Here is a 21752-nt window from a genome sequence, read left to right as displayed (position 1 = left end):
GGAGGGTTTTCCACATAAAAATAGACATTTTCCCAATGGTTTTTTCGGGGGTTTTCTATTGCTAATTTCTAATTCTATTATTTGCGTGGTTCCTGTTTTTGGTTCCTTTGCCAATTTGAATTTCGATGATAGTACGCCCGCGATTTGGCTGTTAATTAGTGGGTTTGTTGTTTGGTTTTATGGGGCATGCAGCCAGCCAGCCACCTTTTGGGCACGCGACATTTCGCTCTCCATGCGGGAAACGGGGGAAAATATAGATAATTTTATTGCATTTATGGCTGGTATATGATTTCCATTCAATCTGTCTCTTGGCTCACACTTCTCCCCCTGCTGCTGCTGCTGCTCCTTCGCTGGCACTTTAAATATCCATTAGACCAGAACCAGCTGCTGCTGCTGCTGCTGCTGCCTTGTCCCGAAATATCAATCACTCTCTTCTGCTCTCCACTTCCCCTTGGCATCGGGAATCAGGAATCAGCATATGCAAAAAGACTGTCGCTAAAAACTGTCAAAGGCAATTGTCAGTGGCTTTGTTTGGACTGTTACCATGGGGCGGGAATCGCAGACAGACACACAGAGAGACAACGGAACAACAGATCGCTCGCTCTTCAGTGGAAGAGCCAAAGTGATTGATCATATGAGGGGAGGGAGCATCATCAATGCATCAATCTATCAATCTCGAGTGGGGAGGAGTCACAGTATAAATGAACGTGGGAGTTTTTCAGTTATTTTCGATGTTTGCACCTTTCCCTGAAGCGCATTGAATGCCAGGCACGTGCTTGTCCTGGCTCGAGGCATGCACCAGGCATGTAAATCTTGATTCCAAGTGTCGTCTAGCCTCATGCCTCATGCCTCATTCTGTAGCAAAAGAAGCCAGTAGGCCGGCCGGTCCACCAGCATAACTTGTGTCCAAAAGGAGAGCCTGGCTGGTTGGCTGGCTGGCTGGCTGGCTGGCTGTTGCAGCTGTTGGGTTGGCGGCTTGCCGCAGTCTGCAGTCTGCTTGCCACTTCCTCTGCTTCGTGGTCTGCTTGCAGCAACCCGTGCCGTCTACGTGCCCTGCATCCATTGCATCCATTGGGATCCCCCGCCCGCCCAAGCCCAAGCATTCCCATTGCCATAATTTTGTTTTGAAACTAAATTAATTGTTGTTATTATTTACTTTGGTTCTTTGGGCTCTGCTTCTCTGTTTTCTGTGTGGCTCCTTCTCTTTAGCACCTGTTTCTCCTCATGTTTCCCTTCTCCTCTCCCGCTCATTGATATTCCTTTCGGACCTCTTTGCTCTGTCGGTCTGTAATCCCCTTCGTTTTGATGGGCGGCTGATAAGTTAAGCTCTCTCATGAGCAAGCATAATCATTATCATAATCATAATCGTAATTAAGTTTAAACGGTTATTCGAACCATTCACTTATTGGCGTCTGCTGACCCGCTCTTGAGGCAGGTCCGGTCCAGTGGTGCGTGCCACTGGATCTGGGATTGACTCTTGATTGTGACCAACAGATTTCGCCTGCTCAGACGACAATTGAAAGTGAATAAAAATGAAATCGGAAATCCAGTTTTCAGCTCTGCTTTATCTTCGAGATTGTTACCATTTAGCCGTATCTTATCGTGATATCTGGGACACAGAGGCATTGGCTTAAGCCAAGAGAAGGTCAGCGTAGAATCATCGTCTAACCGCAACTGGGGAGATGGGTGATGCCAGATGCCTTCGATTGAGTATCGATCCCCACTCCCATTTACTTGTACGAGGTACGAGTATGAGGGTCTCTGTCTCTACCGTTCTCTGGAGTTCCTTGTCCCCAATCAAACTGCTCATGAAACCAAGGAACATTAGGGCCATCGATTGGGGGCACCTCCCAGCTGCCACACCCCCAAATCCATGCCCAAATTGAGTCTGCAGTGGCTCTCATTCTGCAAACAATCGAAGGAAGAACCGAGGGATGGATGGACAGACGGACGGACGCGTGGCTCCAGGAGCTGCCTGCCACTTGCACCCAGAAGGTGATTACGCTGCCAATTGCCGAATTTTCAACAGTCCATTTAGCTGATTAAAGAGTGTGGCAGCCACCACAGCGACAGCCACGTTGCAACGATACGATTTCGGGCAATTTGAGTGATGAAGCAATGGCAGGGTCTTTAAGCACCTTCGGTGCGAAAATTACAGTCCTCGTTGCACATAATTTTGGCACCTTCTGCGGCTTCATTACACAACTTCTGGCTCTTTTTTTCGGTGTAAGAGAAGATCTTCGTTCTCCTGGGTTGGAGAGTGTTTTTGTTGCCTGGGTCCCAAAGAAGTCATAAAATTAAATTTATGAGTCATAATTTTATGATCAAAAGTAATTCCCTCCCCGCGGGAAGAATGGCTTTCGGGGCTGCTAGGGCCATCAGAGCATTCCACCCTTGTAATTGGGTTCTAATCGAACTCATTTATAAGAAATACACGAAGAACGGGGAGCAGCTCCACCTAAGATTGGGTCTCGTCTCCTCCGAACAAGAGGGCCATTAGCAAGAGCTCGGTTTACCCCTACCCTTTGGCCTACCCTACCATCGCAAGACATTTGTCAAAATTTCATGTTCATGTTCGTTACTTGTGGGTGATGCTCGTTGGTTGGGTTTGTGTGTTGCTGGCAATTATCAATCATTCAATCAGTCAATAGACAAAATGTTAATCCATGAAGCCCTACAGAGCTATGGCTATGGCTCTGGCTTTTGGGACTTTAGGATTTTCGTGGATCTATTAGTGGACCTCCCAGCGTGACGACCAATTAATTGCGTAAATGGAAAGAAGTGCTTTCGGGGTCTGTGCCACATATCACACTCCCAGGCAGACTAAGAGTTACAGAGTTGGAGCCACAAATTGGCAGCAAGAACGTATCCATAGGGGCCTGCTTTTCTCTCAGTGTAGCTCCATCTAGCAAATTAATTATTCACATATTTTTGAGGTCTCGAAAAGCTCTTGGAACTCCATTTCAGAGTACACCAATTCCAATTTTTATTGATTTTTACAGATCGATGATTAATCTGGTGCGCTAAAAGTAAAAAAAAAAACACTTTTGGTGCCCCCAATGACTGGGCCCAGGGGAGAGCGGAGGGCACGCGCTCATTAGGCACTTACCAGCGGGACTCCGCCTCGGAGGTCTACGTATCTATCGTTGTGGGGGGGCCTCGCCTCTCTGTGGCTCTTTACCTACATTAAACTACGCAATGATTATAAAATAATGTTCAGCAATTAATTGCAAAAATCCCCCTGCCCCCAAAGGGTGTGTTGCAGCTGCTGCAGCATGAACCATGAACCATGAACCATGAACCCCCAGGTGAAACCGCAGAGTTATGTTCCACTTCAGCTGTAAAATTGTGAATATTTCTCTATCATTTCTCTCTCTCCCTCTCTGGGCCTCTGCTGTCTTCTGGCCAATGTTGTTGAAATATGTATTTGTCACCCGTATCATTTGCTGTGTGTTGCTCTGTTTGGAGGAGCGTTAAAGCGACAACAAACGGCAGACACAGAGGTTGGAGAGGTAACACAGGGGGCCAAGCAAATGGCCAGCAGCAGCCATTAATTTCTGTAAACTTCCGCGCGCAGTTACACAGTTGCACAGTCCTCTCTTTCTCTGTGCGTCTCTTGAGGGCCCAATCCCGTATCTTTGAGTGCCTCCCACTCCAGCTCCTTTTGCCACACATTTTAATTACGGGTCACAGTCGATGAGCAGCAGCAACAGTTGCCGCTGCCACTGCCACTGTGCCGCTTTGCATTTCCTGTCAACAGTCTTTTCCCATTTCCATTTCTACTTGAACGCCGCCTGCCTATTGGCGGTTGAGCTCGGTGCGGCTCCTCCATTTCTTTTCTTTTCATTTCTTTGAAAGACTCCTCTGATGACACGGCTTCTGCTTCTGCTTCTGCTTCTGTCTCTCTGTCGTTGGTTAATTGTTCCCATTGTATCTGTTGTTAATGTATTTGTATCTGTATCCGTATCTGGGTGCGTTGTGTTTTTTTGTGTATTTGTTGCCAGTATTTTAGCTGTGCCCCAAATGGCGAATGCGGGCGATGCGATCAGGTGAAAACGCACACGACACGGCAGAGCATTTGCCCCCAGGAGCACCTCCCCTCGCACACTCCATGCACTCCTCTTGTGCCCTTTGGCTGATCTCATTCTGTGGCCCTGATATTGTTACCACTTTCAGCTAGGCCCAAAGCCACACTTAGCCCTAATGGAAGTGCGTAATTTATTCTTGAAATTTCATTTAAATTTCGAGTGCAATTAAAGGTTTATGAAAATATAACTGAATGGAAACAGACTAAGATACAGCGATATCTTCTCCATTTAGTATCCATTGGTAGGTTTAATTTCTATCATAAATCATTGAAGTTAGAAATGATTTACCAAACATTTCAGAGATGATACAATCAGGAACATTCTCTTGATTGCTCTGCCTGCCAGTCGTTTGCTTGTTTGTGGTGGTGGGGCAGACTATATCCATCCTTCGACGGCGGAACAATGGGCGCCTGATAAGCGGCGCATAATAAGTAATTAAATTTCTGTGATTCTTATCGGCTTGTTGCACTGCACACAAGTACAGCATCCCCTCCTTCTGCAGAACTTTAAAAACTCTCAAAGCAACGCAGACACAAACACAAACACACAGCGAAGAGCACAAATACTCCAAGCAGGGAGAGAGCAAGAGAGACAGAGATGCAGCGTGGCTGCGTTTATCCGACCAATCAGCAATGAGCAAATGTCGCTGCTGCCCTGGAAGAAGTAGCTGCCTGGAAGGGAGCTCTCTGGCTCTGTGTATCTGTGCATCTGACGGATACATTTCAGCACACTCTGTGGCAGCTGCGGCAGCTCCTCTGCGCCCTGTTGGCTGCTGCTGTTGGTGGCCGTTGATTATGCGCCGACGTCGGACCTCCGCTATTCCTCTGTGTGTGTGTGTGTGTGTGTGTATGTGTGTGTGTGTGTGTGTGTGTGTGTGTGTGTGTGGAGTTTTTGCCAAATTATGCGGGTGGTTCCGTCGTCTTTCCATCCATCTGTCCGCCCTCGCTGTCTGCCCCCCGCTTGCCACTCGCCTTCTTTTTGTGTTGTGGGTTTTTGTAGGTGGAGCCAGAGACAGTGCCCAGTGCCACACATAGTAAGAGCCAAAATCCATTCCTTTTGTTGACAAAACTTGGCATCGCTCGCACGCCGTGGCTCCGTGTCTCCGCTATCCGCTCTCTCGCTCTCTCCCTCTCTTTGAATCTTCAGCGCTGAAGTTTGCTTTTGTTTGCTGCCGTAACGCTGCTTTTGTTTTTGTCTCTTGCACGAGGAGGAGTATCTGGCCGCACACAGTACACAGCACAGAGTTGCCTCTCACAGGTTGCCACACGGTGAAAGGTCGTCGTCGTCGCGTGCGTTTCACAATTCGTTAAATTAGCGACGGCTAAAAGCGGGCATAACCGTGAGATCTTTATGGATAATTGGATGACAATGTTCATCGAGTGCAGTGGCAGTAGTGAAGTGAAATAAGCCACAAAAATAACTCCATTAGAAGTGCTTTCATTGGTGGCATCCATTGGGATCCATTTTCCACACTCAAAACACTGGGATTACAGCAGCTGATCATTCATTTGGATTCACTTGGAATATGGTTGTAATGTAAGTGAATGTTGCGGAAGGGAGTAGAGGGATAGAGAATCCTACAGAATATGACTAGAAAGAAGAGGCGCCTTAAAGGAAACATCTTCCACAGGTATCTCATGCAGTATTAGGTCTGCAAATGAACCCAAATCACTTGACACAAATCCATCTACATCTAGAGATACCAATCCTAATCCAAGCCTCCAATGAGGCATCTTTCTCCCACACCTTCTCCCAAGAATGTGCCACAAATCAAACGATCATTGAGGGGCGAACACAAAATGTAAATGATTTCCAACGCTTTATTATCACACGCTGTGGCCGTGCGGCCCTGTAGCATGGGGGGTGCACCATGTGCACCACAACTTAGTTAATGTGGCACTCCAATCGCGAGCGATCCATAGAGATGCCGCCGCAGGAGGGAGACCACACACACAAATGCCCCACAAAAAGGCGGGGGCGCATATAGCAAGAGGCAAGAGGCCAGTGAAAGGGTCTCGAATATAGAGACATATTTTCTAGGTGACAAACTTATTATGATAGTTTCCCGTAAGCCAAAGGGGAAAATAAGAACCAGAACGAAGTGAGATGCAATCAACATCTGAGATAAGCGAGCGACTAACGAGCGCCCCAAGAGACACCCAAGTGTCAGGCAGTCAATTTACGGGCCCAAAACAAAGCGCTAAGAACACGGATAACCGACACACAAGCGGCGACTTGCCACACGACGCACATAACAACAGGTTCACAACACGGAAAAATCAGAGAGGGGGAACGGACCACCAAGTGATTGAAACGACACGACACGACACCAGGTATCGAAATAAGCATCAGAATGAATGTTAGAGTTAGAGTAAGAGTCAGAATCGGTGTTAGGGCCACAGTTATTAGCAGAGTCTTGGGCCAAGAGTCGAGCCAACCTGCTGGCTTCCAAGTACACATAAAAACAAAAACCGCTCGAGGCTGGGTGCCTGGAATCGAAACAAATTTATGGCTAATTGCAGAGACCGCGAGCCGCACTAAATGATCGGCCACACACTCCACACTCCTCCCACACACATGGGGGGCTGCCCCTTCAATCAAGTCTCGATCAACTCTCAATCTCGTGTCTGACTCAGCCGCTGGCGCTTCACGCTCCAAACTGGCGCTCAAATTACGATACCAAGTTGGACTCGGATTGGATTACAACTGGAGTTGGGGCTTGGACTGAAGACTGATGCTGAGGCAACGGTAGATTTATGCGTTTCATGGGGCAGGAGGCAGCATCGTAAAATCTGAAGAGCAGGCAAAGCATTTCATTTGATTGACAGACACACAGAGCGAGCTTCACAGTTTAGGATGCAATTAAGATGCAAATTGCTTAAACGAGGCACTAAAAAGACAAAAAAAAAGGGAACAAATCCAAAATCAAAGTAGAGGGATTACTCATTCAAATGTAACTTTCTTTCACAGAAATGGCTACAGCTTCAAGTCGCAGCAAGTCCTCAGCAATCATCAACAAGATCCCCAACAGCAGCAGCAGCAGCAGCAGCAGCAGCAGCAGCAGCAAAGCCAGCAGAATATTTGCCACTCTGCTGGAATGACGGTCAAGACAAAGCGGGACTGGGACATCAATGATGCCATTGTGCCGCATGTGGCAGACTTGGAATTCGACGAGTTCAGCGAGTGGAGCGACGGGCATGTGCGGCACATTTACGCGCTGCACAATGAGGAGGCCAAGAAGCACATCTCCGGCTGGGCGATGCGCAACACCAACAACCACAACGTGAACATCCTCAAAAAGAGCTGCCTGGGGGTGTTGGTCTGCTCCCAGCACTGTGTCCTGCCCAATGGATCGAGGATCAATCTGCGGCCTGCCATCTGTGACAAGGCGCGACGGAAGCAGGAGGGCAAACAGTGCCCCAACAAGAGCTGCAGAGGCGGTCGGCTGGAGATCAAGCCCTGCCGCGGCCACTGCGGCTATCCCGTGACCCACTTTTGGCGCCACTCCGGGAATGCCATCTTCTTTCAGGCCAAAGGAGTCCACGATCACCTAAGGCCCGACCCAAAGAACTCGAGTGTCTCGAAGCGAGCCTTTGGCAGGATTCAACTGGGTGGGAAATCCTCCCTGGGGGGAAGTAATCCGAAGAAATCCGTCATTGCGGGTTTCGTGAAGCAAGTGAAGCAGCAGGTGAGTCCACACAGTCGCCTCTGGCAGAACATCTTAACCCCAGAGGAACATTCTTGTATCTTGCAGCAGAATCTCATCGGAAAGGGCATCAAGGGGCATCGTCCAACGGTGGCCAGCAATCCCTTGGGCCACTCTGCCGCCTCCGCTTTGGACATTTACGCGTTCAATGGCTGTGGCAAGTGCCACACCACTTACAGCCACTGCACCTGCCACAGCTACCTCGAGGGTGGCCAATCCTCGAGCTACGCGAGCAACGGCGTGGCGACGGGCGGATGGCCATCGCTGAATGGTGGCGAATCAACGACAAATCCCTGCGAGAGCTCAGCGAATGTGTTCACGGTTAACCATCAGCACATTACCTACAACTATCCCACCATCTACCATGCCACACCGGCGGCTGCCACGGCACCCAGCAAGTCCCCGGGTCTACCCTATGCCTGCATCTCGGAGCTGGCAGCGGCCTCCTACCAACAGCAACAATCCTCCGCCTCCAGCGGTGGCTACAGCAATGCCATGTGCCACCAGGGTGCCGCTGGGTGCCACATCCCCTACGAGTCGAGTCCACAGTTGGCAACGCCAGAGCCAGAGTTCATCAATTACTCGCAGATCAAGCAGCATCTGGGTGCAACGAGCATCCATGAGGAGGCGGCTGGCATCTGCAAAGGGGAGGGAGAACGGGAAGGGGAGGCGCATCCAACGGTCAAGTATAATGCCACCGTGGAAACACAGCCGCTGGCGTATGCGGAGGATAACTACGACTATTACTACAGCAGCCATCGGGAGTCATCGAAGGGATTAGTCCAGGACTACGAGCTGCCGCAGCAGCACCACGCCCACGCCCACTCCCATCCGCACCAGCAGCAGTTCCCTGGCAGCACCGCAGGACACTATTACGAGAGCGCCAATGGCTACAACGGAGTCAGCTACTTCGATACGGGCACCACTGTGTCGCCCGTGTCCACCACTGCCTCTGCTGCAACAAATCTCGACCATGGCGGCGCCTCTGGCTATGGATCCTACTACGATCCTTATTCCTCGTACGAGCAGCAAATGGCACAGATCACACAGCCCCCCTCGATTGTGGCGCCAGCGCAGCCGCCCCCACCGCCCACGCTCACGTACCATCATCATCATCATCACCACTTGCACCACCCAGCGGCAGCATCTGCCACCCATGCGGCACATTGATAGGGAAGTACTTAAGTAAATGGAATCACTCACTAGCCAGTAGCCTTTAGTTTAGTGATAGTGATAAGTGGCGAAATCTTAATTTCCGTAACGTATTCGTAGTGTTAAAGAATTGTTTTCTTTTAAAATAAATTATGAAAAATGTGTTAATTTTCTCGAGTTTTTAATTTCCGCTGCAATCAGCGCCATCTGTGGTGTAGCGGCGTAAACCAATTACCTAAATGATTTGCAGAAGTTCAAACTATGTCCGCTATGAGGACTGCGGGTGCCAACTGACAGTTAACAGCTTGTCAGTCGCTGTTAAGAAAAACAACATTCAGAAAAGTTTAAAATAAATTATGAAAAATGTGTTGATTTTCTCGAGTTTTGACTTTCCGCTGCAATCAGCGCCATCTGTGATGTAGCGGCGTAAACCAATTACCTAAATGCATTGCAGAACTTAAAAAAATGTCCGATATGGGGACTGCGAGTGCCAGCTGACAGCATGTTAACAGCTTGTCAGTCGCTGTTAAGAAAAACAACATTTAGCAACAGTTTAAAATAAATTATGAAAAATGTGTTGATTTTCACGAGTTTTGAATTTCCTTTAAAAGAAGCGCCAGCTGCGGTGTTGTGGCGAAAACAGCCCACAAAAATGACTTGGAAAAGTTCGAGAAATGTCCGCTGTGTTCTACAAGCGCAAGCTGACAGCTTTCCGCATAAGTTTAAAATACTTATGTAAATGTACTTATGTACTACTGTAAAAATGTGTTAATTTGCACGAGTTTTGAATTTCCGTTGAAAGAAGCGCCATCTGTGGTGTTGCGGCGAAAACAGCCCAACCAAATGCCTTGGAGAGGTTCCGGAAATGTCCGCTACGAGGACTGTGAGCGCTAGCTGACAGCATGTTAATAGCTTTGGTTGCAGCGCCAATGTGCAGTCCCTGTTAAGCAACGAAATTTAGCAGAAATGTGTCGGGAGAGCGTGAATTGTTCTCTTTCGAAGATCAAGCACCAAAATGCATTGGATAAGTTCAAGAAATTTCCGCTTCGGGGCCTGTGGGCGCAAGCATTTTAACAGCTTGTCAGTCGACATTAAGCAACAGAATGCAGCGGAAATTAGTCGGAAGAGCGTAAATTGCTCTCTTTCGACTCGGCCATGGCAAGGTAAGAGTATCAGGTACAAACGGCAAAGTTTTTTACACAACTCATACAAAGCTCACCTGACACAGCTCGTACTTGTTTTTCAAGGTATGTTAAAGCTTATTTAAAAGCTCCCTACAATCAATCGAATCCAACACAGAAACGAGCTTGCGTCGTGGCGTAGCCAATTAAGTAACTTTTGTACATTTTCTACCGCCGGTTCCGCCGCACACTGCACACAGCACACCTCCAACAACCTCCTAAGCAACATAATGGTTTACCAAGTGAAAGACAAGGTGAGTGAATCATTCGCGAATAAGTGTGAATAAGTTCCGGCTCCAAGTGTGGAATAACCTTCAACCCCCAATCCAATCGGTGGCATAGGAAAAGAAGTGCAAAAGTGGAAATGTAATTGGAATTCCTCTACTCTTCATTGCTCCCACATTTCGTTTCATTTCATTCTCCACGCTTTTGCCATACGCTTACGTTCGCTTACGACGAATAGTGTGAGGACGGGGGCGGAGGGTAGCTGTTGTGGATGTGACTGTGGCCCTCATGCAGTGTTGCTGTCGCTTTGGCGGCGGCTCCAGCGAATGTCTGTGGGAAAGGAGGAAGCGACAGCAACAGCGAAAACAATCGGAAAAGAAAGCCCAAAAACCAGTCTGAGAATAGCATAGAGAAGCAGAGAGATGAGGAAAATAAGAAGAGAGTAGTGTAAGGAAGGGTATGATATCATCACTTAAAGACGACCATTCCGTTTGTCCAAATGAGAGCCTAGAAAGTAGTGGAATTTTTCTATTCATTCGAACTTATTATTGAGTAATCTCTGGCCTGCCATAGATATAGTCCATGAATGTGAAATGAACAAATGTACTACGCGAGTGTGTGTGTGCATGAGTTAGCTATAAATCGCTATCGGGTCTCGGGGTTACTCGTATAGAGGGTACAGCAGGGTGTACTGTTTTGTACGCGCCATTCAAAGCCACAGAGGCCAGAGCGTCAGGCGGCGTCAGGGGTGGAAACCGGTTCAATGATTGCCCTGCAATTCGCCTTTCCCCTTTACCACTGCACGAGTATCATAAATACAAATAAAATATTAAATATTTCGTCAGAGAGTGAATATTTCAAGTTCCATCACTTGGCATTTAATGCACTGCACAAGCAACCTAACAACAGGTTCACATTGGTTCCACTTGTGGTCTACATGTATTCCCCGTAAAGCCACAACAAAATATGTCCCTACTTATCGGCGGGAAGTGCCAGAATATTCCTCAAAGTAAATACAAAATTTAATTCATTTAAAAGGGATTTAATCATGGAATGAATGAATCATCGATAGATCACTCATCTTCAAACGCGATTCCCAGAACTTGTTCCGTTTATGTTAATTCTCTCACCGAAAACCGGATCTGGTTTCTCCAGTTCCCACCCCTGGGGGAGTCATCATACCCCCACGTGTCCATCAGTAATTCCATTAGAGCCATTTCTTTGACTGCGACGTTTGGCGATTACCATCGCGCATACCCGCAAATTAATTAGAGGTCACCGCGGAAAACGTGTCCGAGGCGGAGCCCCTAAAACACACAACAACACCCAGCCCCAGCCCCCAGAACAACCTTTATTTCACTCTCCACTTGCTCGTGTCATATGGAATTTATAGGTACACATACCACATATAATTTAGAAACAATTCTTGCAGTATATTGATTTCTGTGCGGAATTCCGACATGGCCAGAAAACATTTCAATCGGAATATCAGATCGGTTCGGAACACACAAATATGTGCATAGATGTAGAAACAGAAACCTCATTAACATCTGATTAGCGCCAACAGGGGGATGGGTTGGGGATTTAGGGGTTGCCAGGCAATACTTTGTGGCAGGCCTTATCGCGCACATGTCAGGCGATAAGCAGAGGGGAGTGCTGTACTAGCAGCCCCTGGGGAGATCAACGAACAGGCAGACGGATGGAAAGGGAAAAGTGGGTCAGTCAATTGGGGTTGGAAAATCCACATGTGAAACTAAACCTCTCCTCTCTTGGCTCTCCCTCAGGCTGACCTCGATGCCCAGCTGCAGCAGGCAGGCAACAAGCTGGTGATCGTGGACTTTTATGCCACCTGGTGCGGCCCCTGCAAGATGATTGCACCCAAGCTGGTGGAGCTGGCCACGCAGTACGCCGACAATGTTGTCGTTCTCAAGGTGAGTCCTCGCTGGATATCCCCCCTGAGTGCTTGGTTTATATATAAATATCCATATCTATCTGCAGGTCGATGTGGATGAGTGTGAGGACATTGCCGTGGAATACAACATCTGCAGCATGCCCACATTTGTGTTCCTCAAGAACAGCCAGAAGATCGAAGAGTTTGCTGGCGCGAATGCCCAAAAGCTGGTGGATGTCATTAAGGCCAATATCTAAGATGGGAGTGAGGAATGCCATTCCTCTGCGACACCTCTACGAGTTCTACATAACATTTAGTTAATTATTCCATAAGCGAAGATCAGGAGGATCAGGATGAGGTTCAGGAGTGTTGTTTGCTGTAACCCAAAAGTAATTGAGAACTGCAGTGCAGCTCCTGAAATAAGTGGAGCGGCGCATTCGCAGCAGCAACAGTAAAGTGAGATAACTAGTGGCTTTTAATCGTTTAAATATTTGCTTAATTAACAATCAAAAAACACAACAAAACGAATTGTAGAGACATTTGTACACCACCCACATAAGCGTAAAAAAATGTATAAGAAAAATAAATGTAACACCCGTTCTATCCGATTGTAAAAAGAGATTCGTTTCGGTATGCATTCATTGGATTTAAGTGGCATGTAATGACTTTTGAAATGTCATATTATTGCGAAATGGTAGGTAGCCAAGTCAAATATCAGTAAAAGGCCCAAAGAGCTTCGTAATCATCCAGACAATTGCTGCGATTAAAATTGCCGATTAGATAAGATACGAATCGGGAGATGGCAAGATCAACGAAAGTTTCACTTTTTACCCTCTGCTAATATTTATTTTTCATCTCTTATTCCTGGAAAGTTCTTCCGATTATTCCGTTTTGATTTGAATGTTGAAATTCAGTCAAGACTTGAACCACAACATACAGTTACAGTCTGCTACTATTCAATGCATCCCTGTGCCAGCTGGTGCACTCACCTTGGTAGTCGCAAAAAGTGTTTAAAGTATTTAATTTCGATATAGAATTTCAAAGGACATGGAGGGGAAGGAAGTAAATATGAAGAAACAACTAACTTAACTGAAATGCTAATGTTGATTAGGTGCTAGTCCCTAGGGTCCGTCAAGCTCAACATCATGCTCAGCACCCAGCTGAAAATTTTAATGGAGTCCAACGTGTGTGACATGATTTCTGCTCCCAATTGTCCCCATACGTGCGGGTATATATGCCCGTGATGGCTACATCCCAATGGCGATATTGTTGCCACGTTCAGAGCCAATCCCACTAAAAGAAATCTCCTGCATGGATCCATTTTGCATTCATTGTTTTAATACCTTTTATTCCATTTTCAAACATTTTCAAAGAGGTAACGTCTTCCTAAGAAGTGTAACCGTACGGAATGCGGTTTTCACCTGTGGTCAGCCTCTTCCGCTAGCAAATGTTTGCTAGCAAACGTGTTTTTCGAGGCTTAATGTAAATTTACATTTACATTTTACATTTCCGTTCTCCGTGACGTAACGTTTTAGACTTTTTTGTTGGTTGACCATTCTAGTTTTTGACTTTGGAAACATTCCAAGAAAAGGAAGTCCTGAAAACCAGACAATCTTGTGGAAAATTTATTGATACATTGGATAAAATTATAGTTTTAGCTCGGAGACTCCTAATTAGCTGGTAATATCAAATGGAGGATCAAAGTCTAACGATTTTTACTTTTGGTATATTTCTGTGGGATTTCTGTTCTCAAATTGAGGTGAAACGCAGGTGTAATTTACCTTGCATACCTGGAATTTTTTGTGACGTATTTACCTTCTGTCGGCACCTTAGTTTTTTTATGCAAATTTCGCAGAATAAAAGCTCCCTTGCTTTGTTAAGGGAGTTTTGAAAGCCCTCTTCCTTTGCGAAGGGAGTTTGAAAAACTAATGCGAAACTAAATGTAAATACAATATATTTGACTAGAGCAGGGCTCGGCGCACCCATACAATTAAAGAGCAGTTTTTGCGTTTGTGTGTGCAGACTCACGGGAAACGGAACATTTCACTAAATTGGTATTGGTATGAATCACTGTAATAGGCGTGAGCGGCAGCGCAGCCGCAGCGCCTTGTCCTATACTATTTGGTTAGTGGCCGTGCCGAGACCTGGCCTGGAGGGAACGATGGAAAGCGATGGTGTAAAAACCCACTAGTTTTAGCCTAGATCGGTGGTAGGAGTCTGTCAGAGTCCCTTTCAGAATAACAATATAATTTCGTTATCGGTTTTGTTGCGCGCGCTATTTTTCAAATAATTTCATGATATCAGTTAACATACATGTGTCTCTACATGTTACACTTACATACTGAACACAAAGCTCCCTTGCTTCCAGAAACTGTGATTTCAATGAAAAATTGAAAAACAAATTTGTAAAATATAAGGCCATGAGGCATACAAACCAATAAAAATTAGTATTTACAATATGTAAAATTTATCCTTTAAACGGATTAAATTATTGTTGTAGTGTTAAAAGACTTTGCAAGCTAGTAATATCAAACAGAACATCTAAATCGAGGAATATGTTTTAGGACTACGTTATATTTACGGTATATTTTTAAAATGCAAGGGTATATTTCGGTATATTTCCGAGAGTCTGCCGCAGTCACACTGGAAAGCGTAGAGCGTAAAATAACAACAAAAGCAAAAAAGCAACAATAGAGAGAGAGAGAGAGCAAGCGGTGCAAAAGTTTATTCCGATTTTTGTCAAAGCTTCGCGTGTGTTCAGTCGGCTCCGTGCATTTGGATTTTTGTTTTTTATAGACAAACATTCCTCTCGTCGGCCCGTGCCCACGCGAGTGTGCCCGCAAAGACACAAAAACAGAAATAACAATAATTGTGCAAAAAAAAAGATAGCGGCGGCGGCCAAGTGAGCTTGGAATTTGCATAATTTCGGGTCTTTCTTTCGTTCTGTGCTCGCAATTGTGTAATAGAGGAGAGAGGAGAGCAAGAGGCAGGAGGACGGCCAGACGAGGCTTCTAGTCCTCCCCTCCCCACCCCACACAAATGGCAAACGCAGCCACGCGCTGCCAGCGTCGCTCTCTGCATCGTAGTCGTCGTGGGATCCGGGGATGCAGCAGCAGCAGCACCAGCAACCACAGATCTGCAGCAGTAGCAGCAGCTGACGCCTGAATCTGATTCTGAATTTGAGTACCACCCGAGGAGAACCTTGCACCGTGCCGCATAATGCCAAGTGCCTATTACGCGCCACTCGACCAGCCACTAACATCGACCGACGACGACGAAGAGGAGGCGAACATCGAGAGGCATCAACAGCAACATCAGCGGCGCCCCAAGGGTGCCGCCGCACCCTCTATACCGTTCCTAGAAGCCCATCACCATTCGCCCATGGCCCACCTGCGCGTTGCCAGTGGTGTCGTTGGTGGCAGGCGACGCTGCCTGCTGCCCCTCGTGGGTGCCCTGCTCTTCCTCATCGCCTTTTGCTACTTCACCTTTGGCGTGGACACGCGACTCGCCCTGGGACTGGGCGGTGTCGGAGGCGGCTCCGATGACTCCGATGATGGCATGCACAGCCTAGGTAAGCAATCCCAATCCCGTGGCCTCTCCCGCTTCCGCGTGATAGCCAGCCAACGCAAGACAATGCCCATGGGCGATGCTCAAGATCTCCAAATCGAAATGACACGAAATCGAATAGATTCAAGAATTCGTAATCCATATAGAAAATGTGAGTGAGTGAGTTCCCTACCCTCCCTTCTAACACTCTAGATGAGTTGCATATTGCACCTGTCCAGCCCACTCCCGCTCCTTAGTTAAATGCATTCTCACGACGTACTGGAAAGTGATTTACGACAGAGAGAGAGAGGGAGAGACCCCACTTTCACTTTCTGTTTTTCAGCGTTTTTTGGCTTTTGGCCAACGAATAAAACGGACTGCGATACCCTACACGAGCATGGGGCATACCCAAATAGGGGGCACTGTGACAGCCACTACTGCTTCCTCTCCGACGCGTTTATTCCCCCCGGCATGATGAGTAATTGGCCGCGGTTAATATCGCATGTAACTGGTCGATCCACTTCGCTTCGGTGTTGGTTGTTTGCTGCTCTTTCGGCTGTCAGTTTCTGGTTTCAGTTTCATGACGCTCAGTTGCTGTTGTTACTTTTTGTTATATTATTTATTCCCCCTGCGCGGTAATTGGTCTAATTTAATGGCATTGTCTTGCAACGGGTAAATACACGCGACAGATACACTCCATCACACTCCCCCCCATCGTCCACCGCTTTTTTATTGCACGCCGCGAAAGCCGCGCCGCGCCGTTGGCAAGGTCACATTTTCCAAGTCTAACTGGGCTTTCCACTTCACACGCCTTCACCAAAGTGGGCACAGGGTATAGGTGGAGAATGGGTGTGACAATAGTTATTCTATGGATAGTAAACCCTCACATGGTATGGGGAATAACCAATAGAAATCCACAGCCTTCAATAATTTTCCTTGCTGGTGTGGGTAGGGTATTCAAGCTTCTACTAGCCTCCTTTCTGGCATTCTCGTTGGCCGATGGCCGATGTGTAATTTATTAGCCAATTTCGCCCTGTTTCTTCGTTTTTCCGGGAATACCGCGGTGTGAATGGGCATGTCCATTGTGGGACAGCAATCGATTGATTTTGCTTGGCTTAAGAAATCTAAAATTAAGCGTCCGACACCCTCTATGCGCCACCCATGCCATTATGGCATACGGATTCGTAATCGTGCAAACAAAATTTCATATCTGCAGTCTACGACTCGTACTCATATTTGAATCAGTTATTTATTTCTGAATGGCACACCTACCCACCCCTTATTTAAGTGCACTTTTCCTTCCTTCTCTACCTCTTCCTCTTTTTTCAACTTCCACTCAAATGATTCCAGAGTTCGCATTTGTTTTGGATTCTCATGAGAAACAACAAATGCAAAAAGTACTCAAGGGGCAGAGGGAGGAAGGTATGGGAGGATGTTTCATAGGTATTCCCACTTGTTGCCCTCCCATAATCTGTGTCGATGGGCGATGTGGCGGATCGGACCTTCTCTTTATTGTGGGATTATCTGTTTGTTTCGTTTCGTTTTCGAGTCGATTTCCGTATCTTTCAATTGCGCGTGTCGAGTGCTTGTGCCGCTTGCCCCCCGACACACTCTTTGTTTGTGTATATTTTCGAGGCGTGCTACTTGCTTCATGCCACAGCAACTCAAATTGCCATCAAACTGTCTAACGCCAATGTTTACAATTTGTAAATTTCCGCCTCTCCACACATAATGGGAAGGAATTGAACTTCAGACCCATAAATACTTGTGCCATGAATCACATTCATGAATCAAGAGATTAAACAAACGAAACGGATTCATGAATGGATTTACTTGGCACTAGAATTAGGAACTACGTTGGAACTTTTTTGATAAATTCTCAAATTAGATTTAGTCTCCGAAAACATTTCTCGTCCCATCAATACGACTAGATGGATATCTAAAGATTGATTTACTTTTTCGGGCTTGAATCATTTTTGAATAGACGGAAAGTCCCACAGGGCAGGTCACAATTCAATAACATGTAGATAAAGGCCACGCATCAGGAATCAATCGAAGTATCAATCCGGTGACTGTTTTTGGCCATGCCTTGGTGCTCGGTGCTCGGGGAATTCAGAATGAGCTTCCTAATCAGCGAGCGATTTCAATCGCCCAACCGAGACTTCAGGTCTACCCGTCTGCGTTTTGATTCATTCCCGCAATTCAAATTCATATTTTTATTCGCGTGCGTACTCTTTCTATGGCCAGCAATTAATCATAAAAATGTGGGGTACGTGCGTGGGGAGGTATCTACAGATTGCCATTGTCCCCCTTCCTTTGGCAAGTGTTTAGTTTATCAGCCCGCAGCCGCTGGGAGTTTGGATTGGACTGGAGGGGAAAGAGGGCAAGCCAAGTGCAAACACACATGTGAAGGGGGGACGGGGACAGCCCCGAGCCATCCAAAGTTGTACGATTATGATTGCTGCCCCTGTGATATCGACAAATAAACAAACGGCCAAATGCTCCATTATTCTCGTTTGTGGAGTCAATATTTAATAACTTATTAGTGTGTGTGTTTGGAGGGGGGGGGGGGGGGTGCCATTATCCCACTACCCCATTTGTTATCAGGGGAATTTTATTGTTATATCGGGGAGTTTCCAACCCATTCCGATCCTGCACAGCAGTTGCGTGTTTTCCGGATTTCAATTTGGGGATTTCGTGGGTTGGGGAAGAACATTTTTGGTGCCATAATGGAGACGCCTCACGCATTGGAAAAGATCTCCGGATAAGGACTCTATTATTCCATTGCGTATAATTAACCCTTTTTCTCTACCAACTGACCATGGGAAGGGGGGGAATGAGAATAAAGTCATTTAAGGCACGCGGCTGTCGAATGCTGACGTGATTCCAGCTCGAGACACAGCCACTGGAGATCAGGGGTCAATGGGAGGGTCAGTCTTTCGTACATTTTTTTCTAATTGTAAAATTCTGATTCATCGCTAATCATTCTCTCTCTCTCTCTCTCTCTCTGTGCAGATGGCATCCTCTCTCGTGCTCTCAATGAGACACTTCATCTCTGCAGCGAGGGCCTCTTTGATCAGCGGCTGTACGTGCAGGATAAACCGATGGAAGAGTATGGAAATCTGCCCATAATTTATTTTGTGACGCCCACGTATCCGCGCAGGGAGCAGATACCGGAGCTGACGCGCCTCGCCCACACTCTGCTGCATGTGCCACGCCTCCATTGGCTGGTGGCCAACGATCAGGAGGGATGCAATGTCTTTATGGATCTGATGCTAAAGGGATTCGGTAGCTACCTCACTTAGATATCCTGCCAATATACTTCTAATTCGCTATTTTTTTAAACCCTCTAGGCATTCCCTACACTCATCTGGCTAGTCCCATGCCCAGCAATTTCCGCAAGGCAAAGCCTGCCCCAAGGGGCGTGGCCAATCGCAGGGCTGCCTTGCAGTGGCTGCGGCAGCGAAACCTCACCAACGGCATCCTCTACTTCGGGGACGATGACAACACCTACGACCTGAGGCTCTTCTCCGAGATCCGTCAGACGCAGCGGGTGTCCATGTTCCCCGTAGGCTTCATCGCGGACTACGGCGTCAGTGGTCCGGTGGTGCGAAAAGTGCGTAAAGACCAAGAGATGATCTGTGGAAATGAAGTACTGATCTCCTCTTTCAGGGCAAGGTTGTGGCCTTCCTCGACTCGTGGCTCGCGGGCAGACGCTGGCCCGTGGACATGGCCGGTTTCGCGGTGAATCTCCAGTACATGGCGCAATTCCCGAACGTAAATATGCCGTACAAGCCGGGCTTCGAGGAGGATCGCTTCTTGCGTAGCATTGGCCTGAGGCTCGACCAGATCGAGCCGCGTGGCAACAACTGCACGGAGATTCTTGTGTGGCACACACAAACGAAGAGCAAGAAGGCGGCGGTGGTGCGGCTGGAGAGCGAGTATCTCGACGGACGCTCCAATCTGGGTGCACTCTTTCGCTCACTGAAGATCATGGGCGTGGCAAGTGCCTCGGACACTGAGGGTATGTGCAATACATTTTGATCTGTGGATCCCAGCTAATTATTACTTTCTTGTAGGTCCCAAGGCTCTGATCAGCAAGAATGGCAAGGCTGCGGCTCACTCGACAATATTGAGCTGAAGATCTATTCCCCCATATCCCAACATCCTTGATGGATTAATACTCATCATTCGGAAACGATTCCCCAACTGAATGAAGCTCGAATGAAGCTCGTGCTGGCTGCTGCCTATCTGTTCTCTCTTGATCTTTTGTTGCTTCCCCTGATTGTTAATTAGTTTTGTAGATACTCTCTCTCTCTCTCTCTCTCTATCCCCTCGCTTCTCTTCTCTCTATCTCACGTGATAATCAAATAGGAAAGACAAACAAACAGACAGGCTGGATCCGTTCCGTCTCTCGTTACTTTCTTTCTTCGCAAAGACAATGTTTAGAAATCACTTAAATTTTGGAGCATGTTGCAGCGTTTTAGTTAGTGGCTGCTTGTAGGTTGTAAAGATATGCCACACATATCAAAGGGAAGAGAGTGCTCTCCGATCGAATCACAGTTCCCATCACATATTGTGTGGGGTATGGAAAGCCTTTAGGTTAACGAAAATGTCAGATCTACGTCATTAAATAATTTAATATAATATAATATGTAGATGTATGTATTACGTGTATAGGTATAAGAATACCCCTCGTGACAGAGTGGGCAAACGGCAGACCCAAGAATACAATAATAAATGCTACGTTTTTGAAAGCTTACTCCAACAGAATAATTCACCTTTTCCCTACTTCTCAGAGAGTGTCCTCTGCAGGTAAGTGCCCCCCGCTTGGTGTGTGTGTGTCTGTCTGTGGCGAGTGTCAACAGTGGAACGGAGGGACATGGGAATGTGGCATAAAACAGCAAACAATATTTTTCAATTAAGTTTCAGCTCATTCGCAACTCACTTTCTTTGCTTCCTCCTGAAATATGGAAAATGAAAGAATGGCCTCAGCCCGAAAACATTCATTTCTCTTGCTGAATGCAAAGGTCGAATAGCACTAAGAAAAAGTTGCAACATTTCATCCCCGTTTATCTCCTAGATTTCAGAGTAGAACTCAGAGCAGAGAGCAAGCGTCGAGGCAGGGAATACCCTATAGAATGCACGAGTGGAATGAATATTCGATTCTCTTTTACTTCAAAAAAGTAAGTAATATATCCTCCTCCTCTTCCGTCTCCTTCGATGGAGCGAAGGCAAACATTTTCCTGGCTCTCGATTCTCGTTTCCAAGTCACAAAGGTGCAGCTGCATGAGGCAGGTAGTTCTTCTTTCTGTGGCACAGAGAGAGAATCATTGGAGCAGCGGTAGCCACTGTGAATGGCACGAACGTGTTGCATATGCATCTTCTTCAATGTGAAGTTATGAGGCAAGAAGTTTTTGTAGAGCAGCACCAGCATCTGCTACGTGTGAATGGAGGCGGAGGCGTACAGCAATTGGGGGCAAATAAATAGTCGTTCGTGGAATTCGCTCGAACTCTTTTCTGGAGCTTCGCTTTTCCTGGAAATTTGTTTGGTTGCAAAATTGCTTTAAAGTGCGGCAGGAACAGGGACAGAGGCAGTTCTTTCATTAATACTCGAGTAGCAGCACCCTCAAAGGCAAAGGGTTTTCTCTTATTTAAACGAGAATCGTGTCAAAGGATTCACTCGTCTCTTCCTGCTAGCTGCTCCTCCATGTCAGCGCGGCTGTCGAGAAGAGCCAGAGGCCAGGGGCAAGAGCCACGGCAATGGCCAACGCGCATTAGGCCATTAAAGCTAATTATACAGATGCCCCACAGCCACTCTGCCTGCTGGCCCAGGATATGCCCCATTCAATCCTCTAGTACTTCTGCCTCTTCTGGGGAGGATGCCACACGCCTTATTAAACGTAATGCGTAATGCGTAATGCGAGTGCCACAGCAGACACAACTTGATGATGAGGTCGGGA

General features: G+C 47.0%; 2 protein-coding genes across 4 annotated transcripts; both read left to right on the top strand.

The window, feature by feature from the left end:
• Nucleotides 1–5247: 5247 nt before the first annotated feature.
• Nucleotides 5248–20559, top strand: LOC117587689 (galactosylgalactosylxylosylprotein 3-beta-glucuronosyltransferase S-like). Of its 3 annotated transcripts, none has more exons than XM_034278583.1 (7): nt 5599–5624; nt 7059–7156; nt 15548–15814; nt 18805–19077; nt 19143–19405; nt 19462–19813; nt 19869–20559. In XM_034278583.1, exons 1-7 carry the CDS (start codon nt 5614–5616, stop codon nt 19928–19930), a joined length of 1326 nt encoding a protein of 441 aa, XP_034134474.1. In that variant the 5' UTR covers nt 5599–5613; the 3' UTR covers nt 19931–20559. The 3 variants fall into 3 exon arrangements, with proteins under 3 accessions (XP_034134472.1, XP_034134474.1, XP_034134473.1); XM_034278582.1 differs by having other exon boundaries at nt 15548–15961; XM_034278581.1 differs by lacking the exons at nt 15548–15814; nt 18805–19077; nt 19143–19405; nt 19462–19813; nt 19869–20559 and adding an exon at nt 7843–9059 and having other exon boundaries at nt 5248–5624; nt 7059–7776.
• Nucleotides 10233–12813, top strand: LOC117587690 (thioredoxin-2). Its single transcript, XM_034278585.1, has 3 exons — nt 10233–10381; nt 12137–12283; nt 12351–12813. Exons 1-3 carry the CDS (start codon nt 10358–10360, stop codon nt 12498–12500), a joined length of 321 nt encoding a protein of 106 aa, XP_034134476.1. The 5' UTR covers nt 10233–10357; the 3' UTR covers nt 12501–12813.
• Nucleotides 20560–21752: the final 1193 nt, after the last annotated feature.

This window comes from Drosophila guanche, unplaced genomic scaffold, assembly GCF_900245975.1.
Source record: "Drosophila guanche unplaced genomic scaffold, DGUA_6, whole genome shotgun sequence".
Taxonomy (NCBI): domain Eukaryota; kingdom Metazoa; phylum Arthropoda; class Insecta; order Diptera; family Drosophilidae; genus Drosophila; species Drosophila guanche.
Note: the sequence above shows the minus strand (reverse complement) of the source record. Positions and strands in the feature narration are given on the sequence as shown.

What these genes read in the sequence shown, in the direction of transcription:
- LOC117587689 (XM_034278581.1), top strand. An exon ending in TGAAGCAAGTGAAGCAGCAG is followed by an intron (nt 7,777 to 7,842) that starts GTGAGTCCACAC and finishes TGTATCTTGCAG; the next exon opens with CAGAATCTCATCGGAAAGGG.
- LOC117587690 (XM_034278585.1), top strand. Translation starts at nt 10,358, where the DNA reads ATGGTTTACCAAGTGAAAGACAAG. An exon ending in TTTACCAAGTGAAAGACAAG is followed by an intron (nt 10,382 to 12,136) that starts GTGAGTGAATCA and finishes GCTCTCCCTCAG; the next exon opens with GCTGACCTCGATGCCCAGCT. An exon ending in ACAATGTTGTCGTTCTCAAG is followed by an intron (nt 12,284 to 12,350) that starts GTGAGTCCTCGC and finishes ATCTATCTGCAG; the next exon opens with GTCGATGTGGATGAGTGTGA.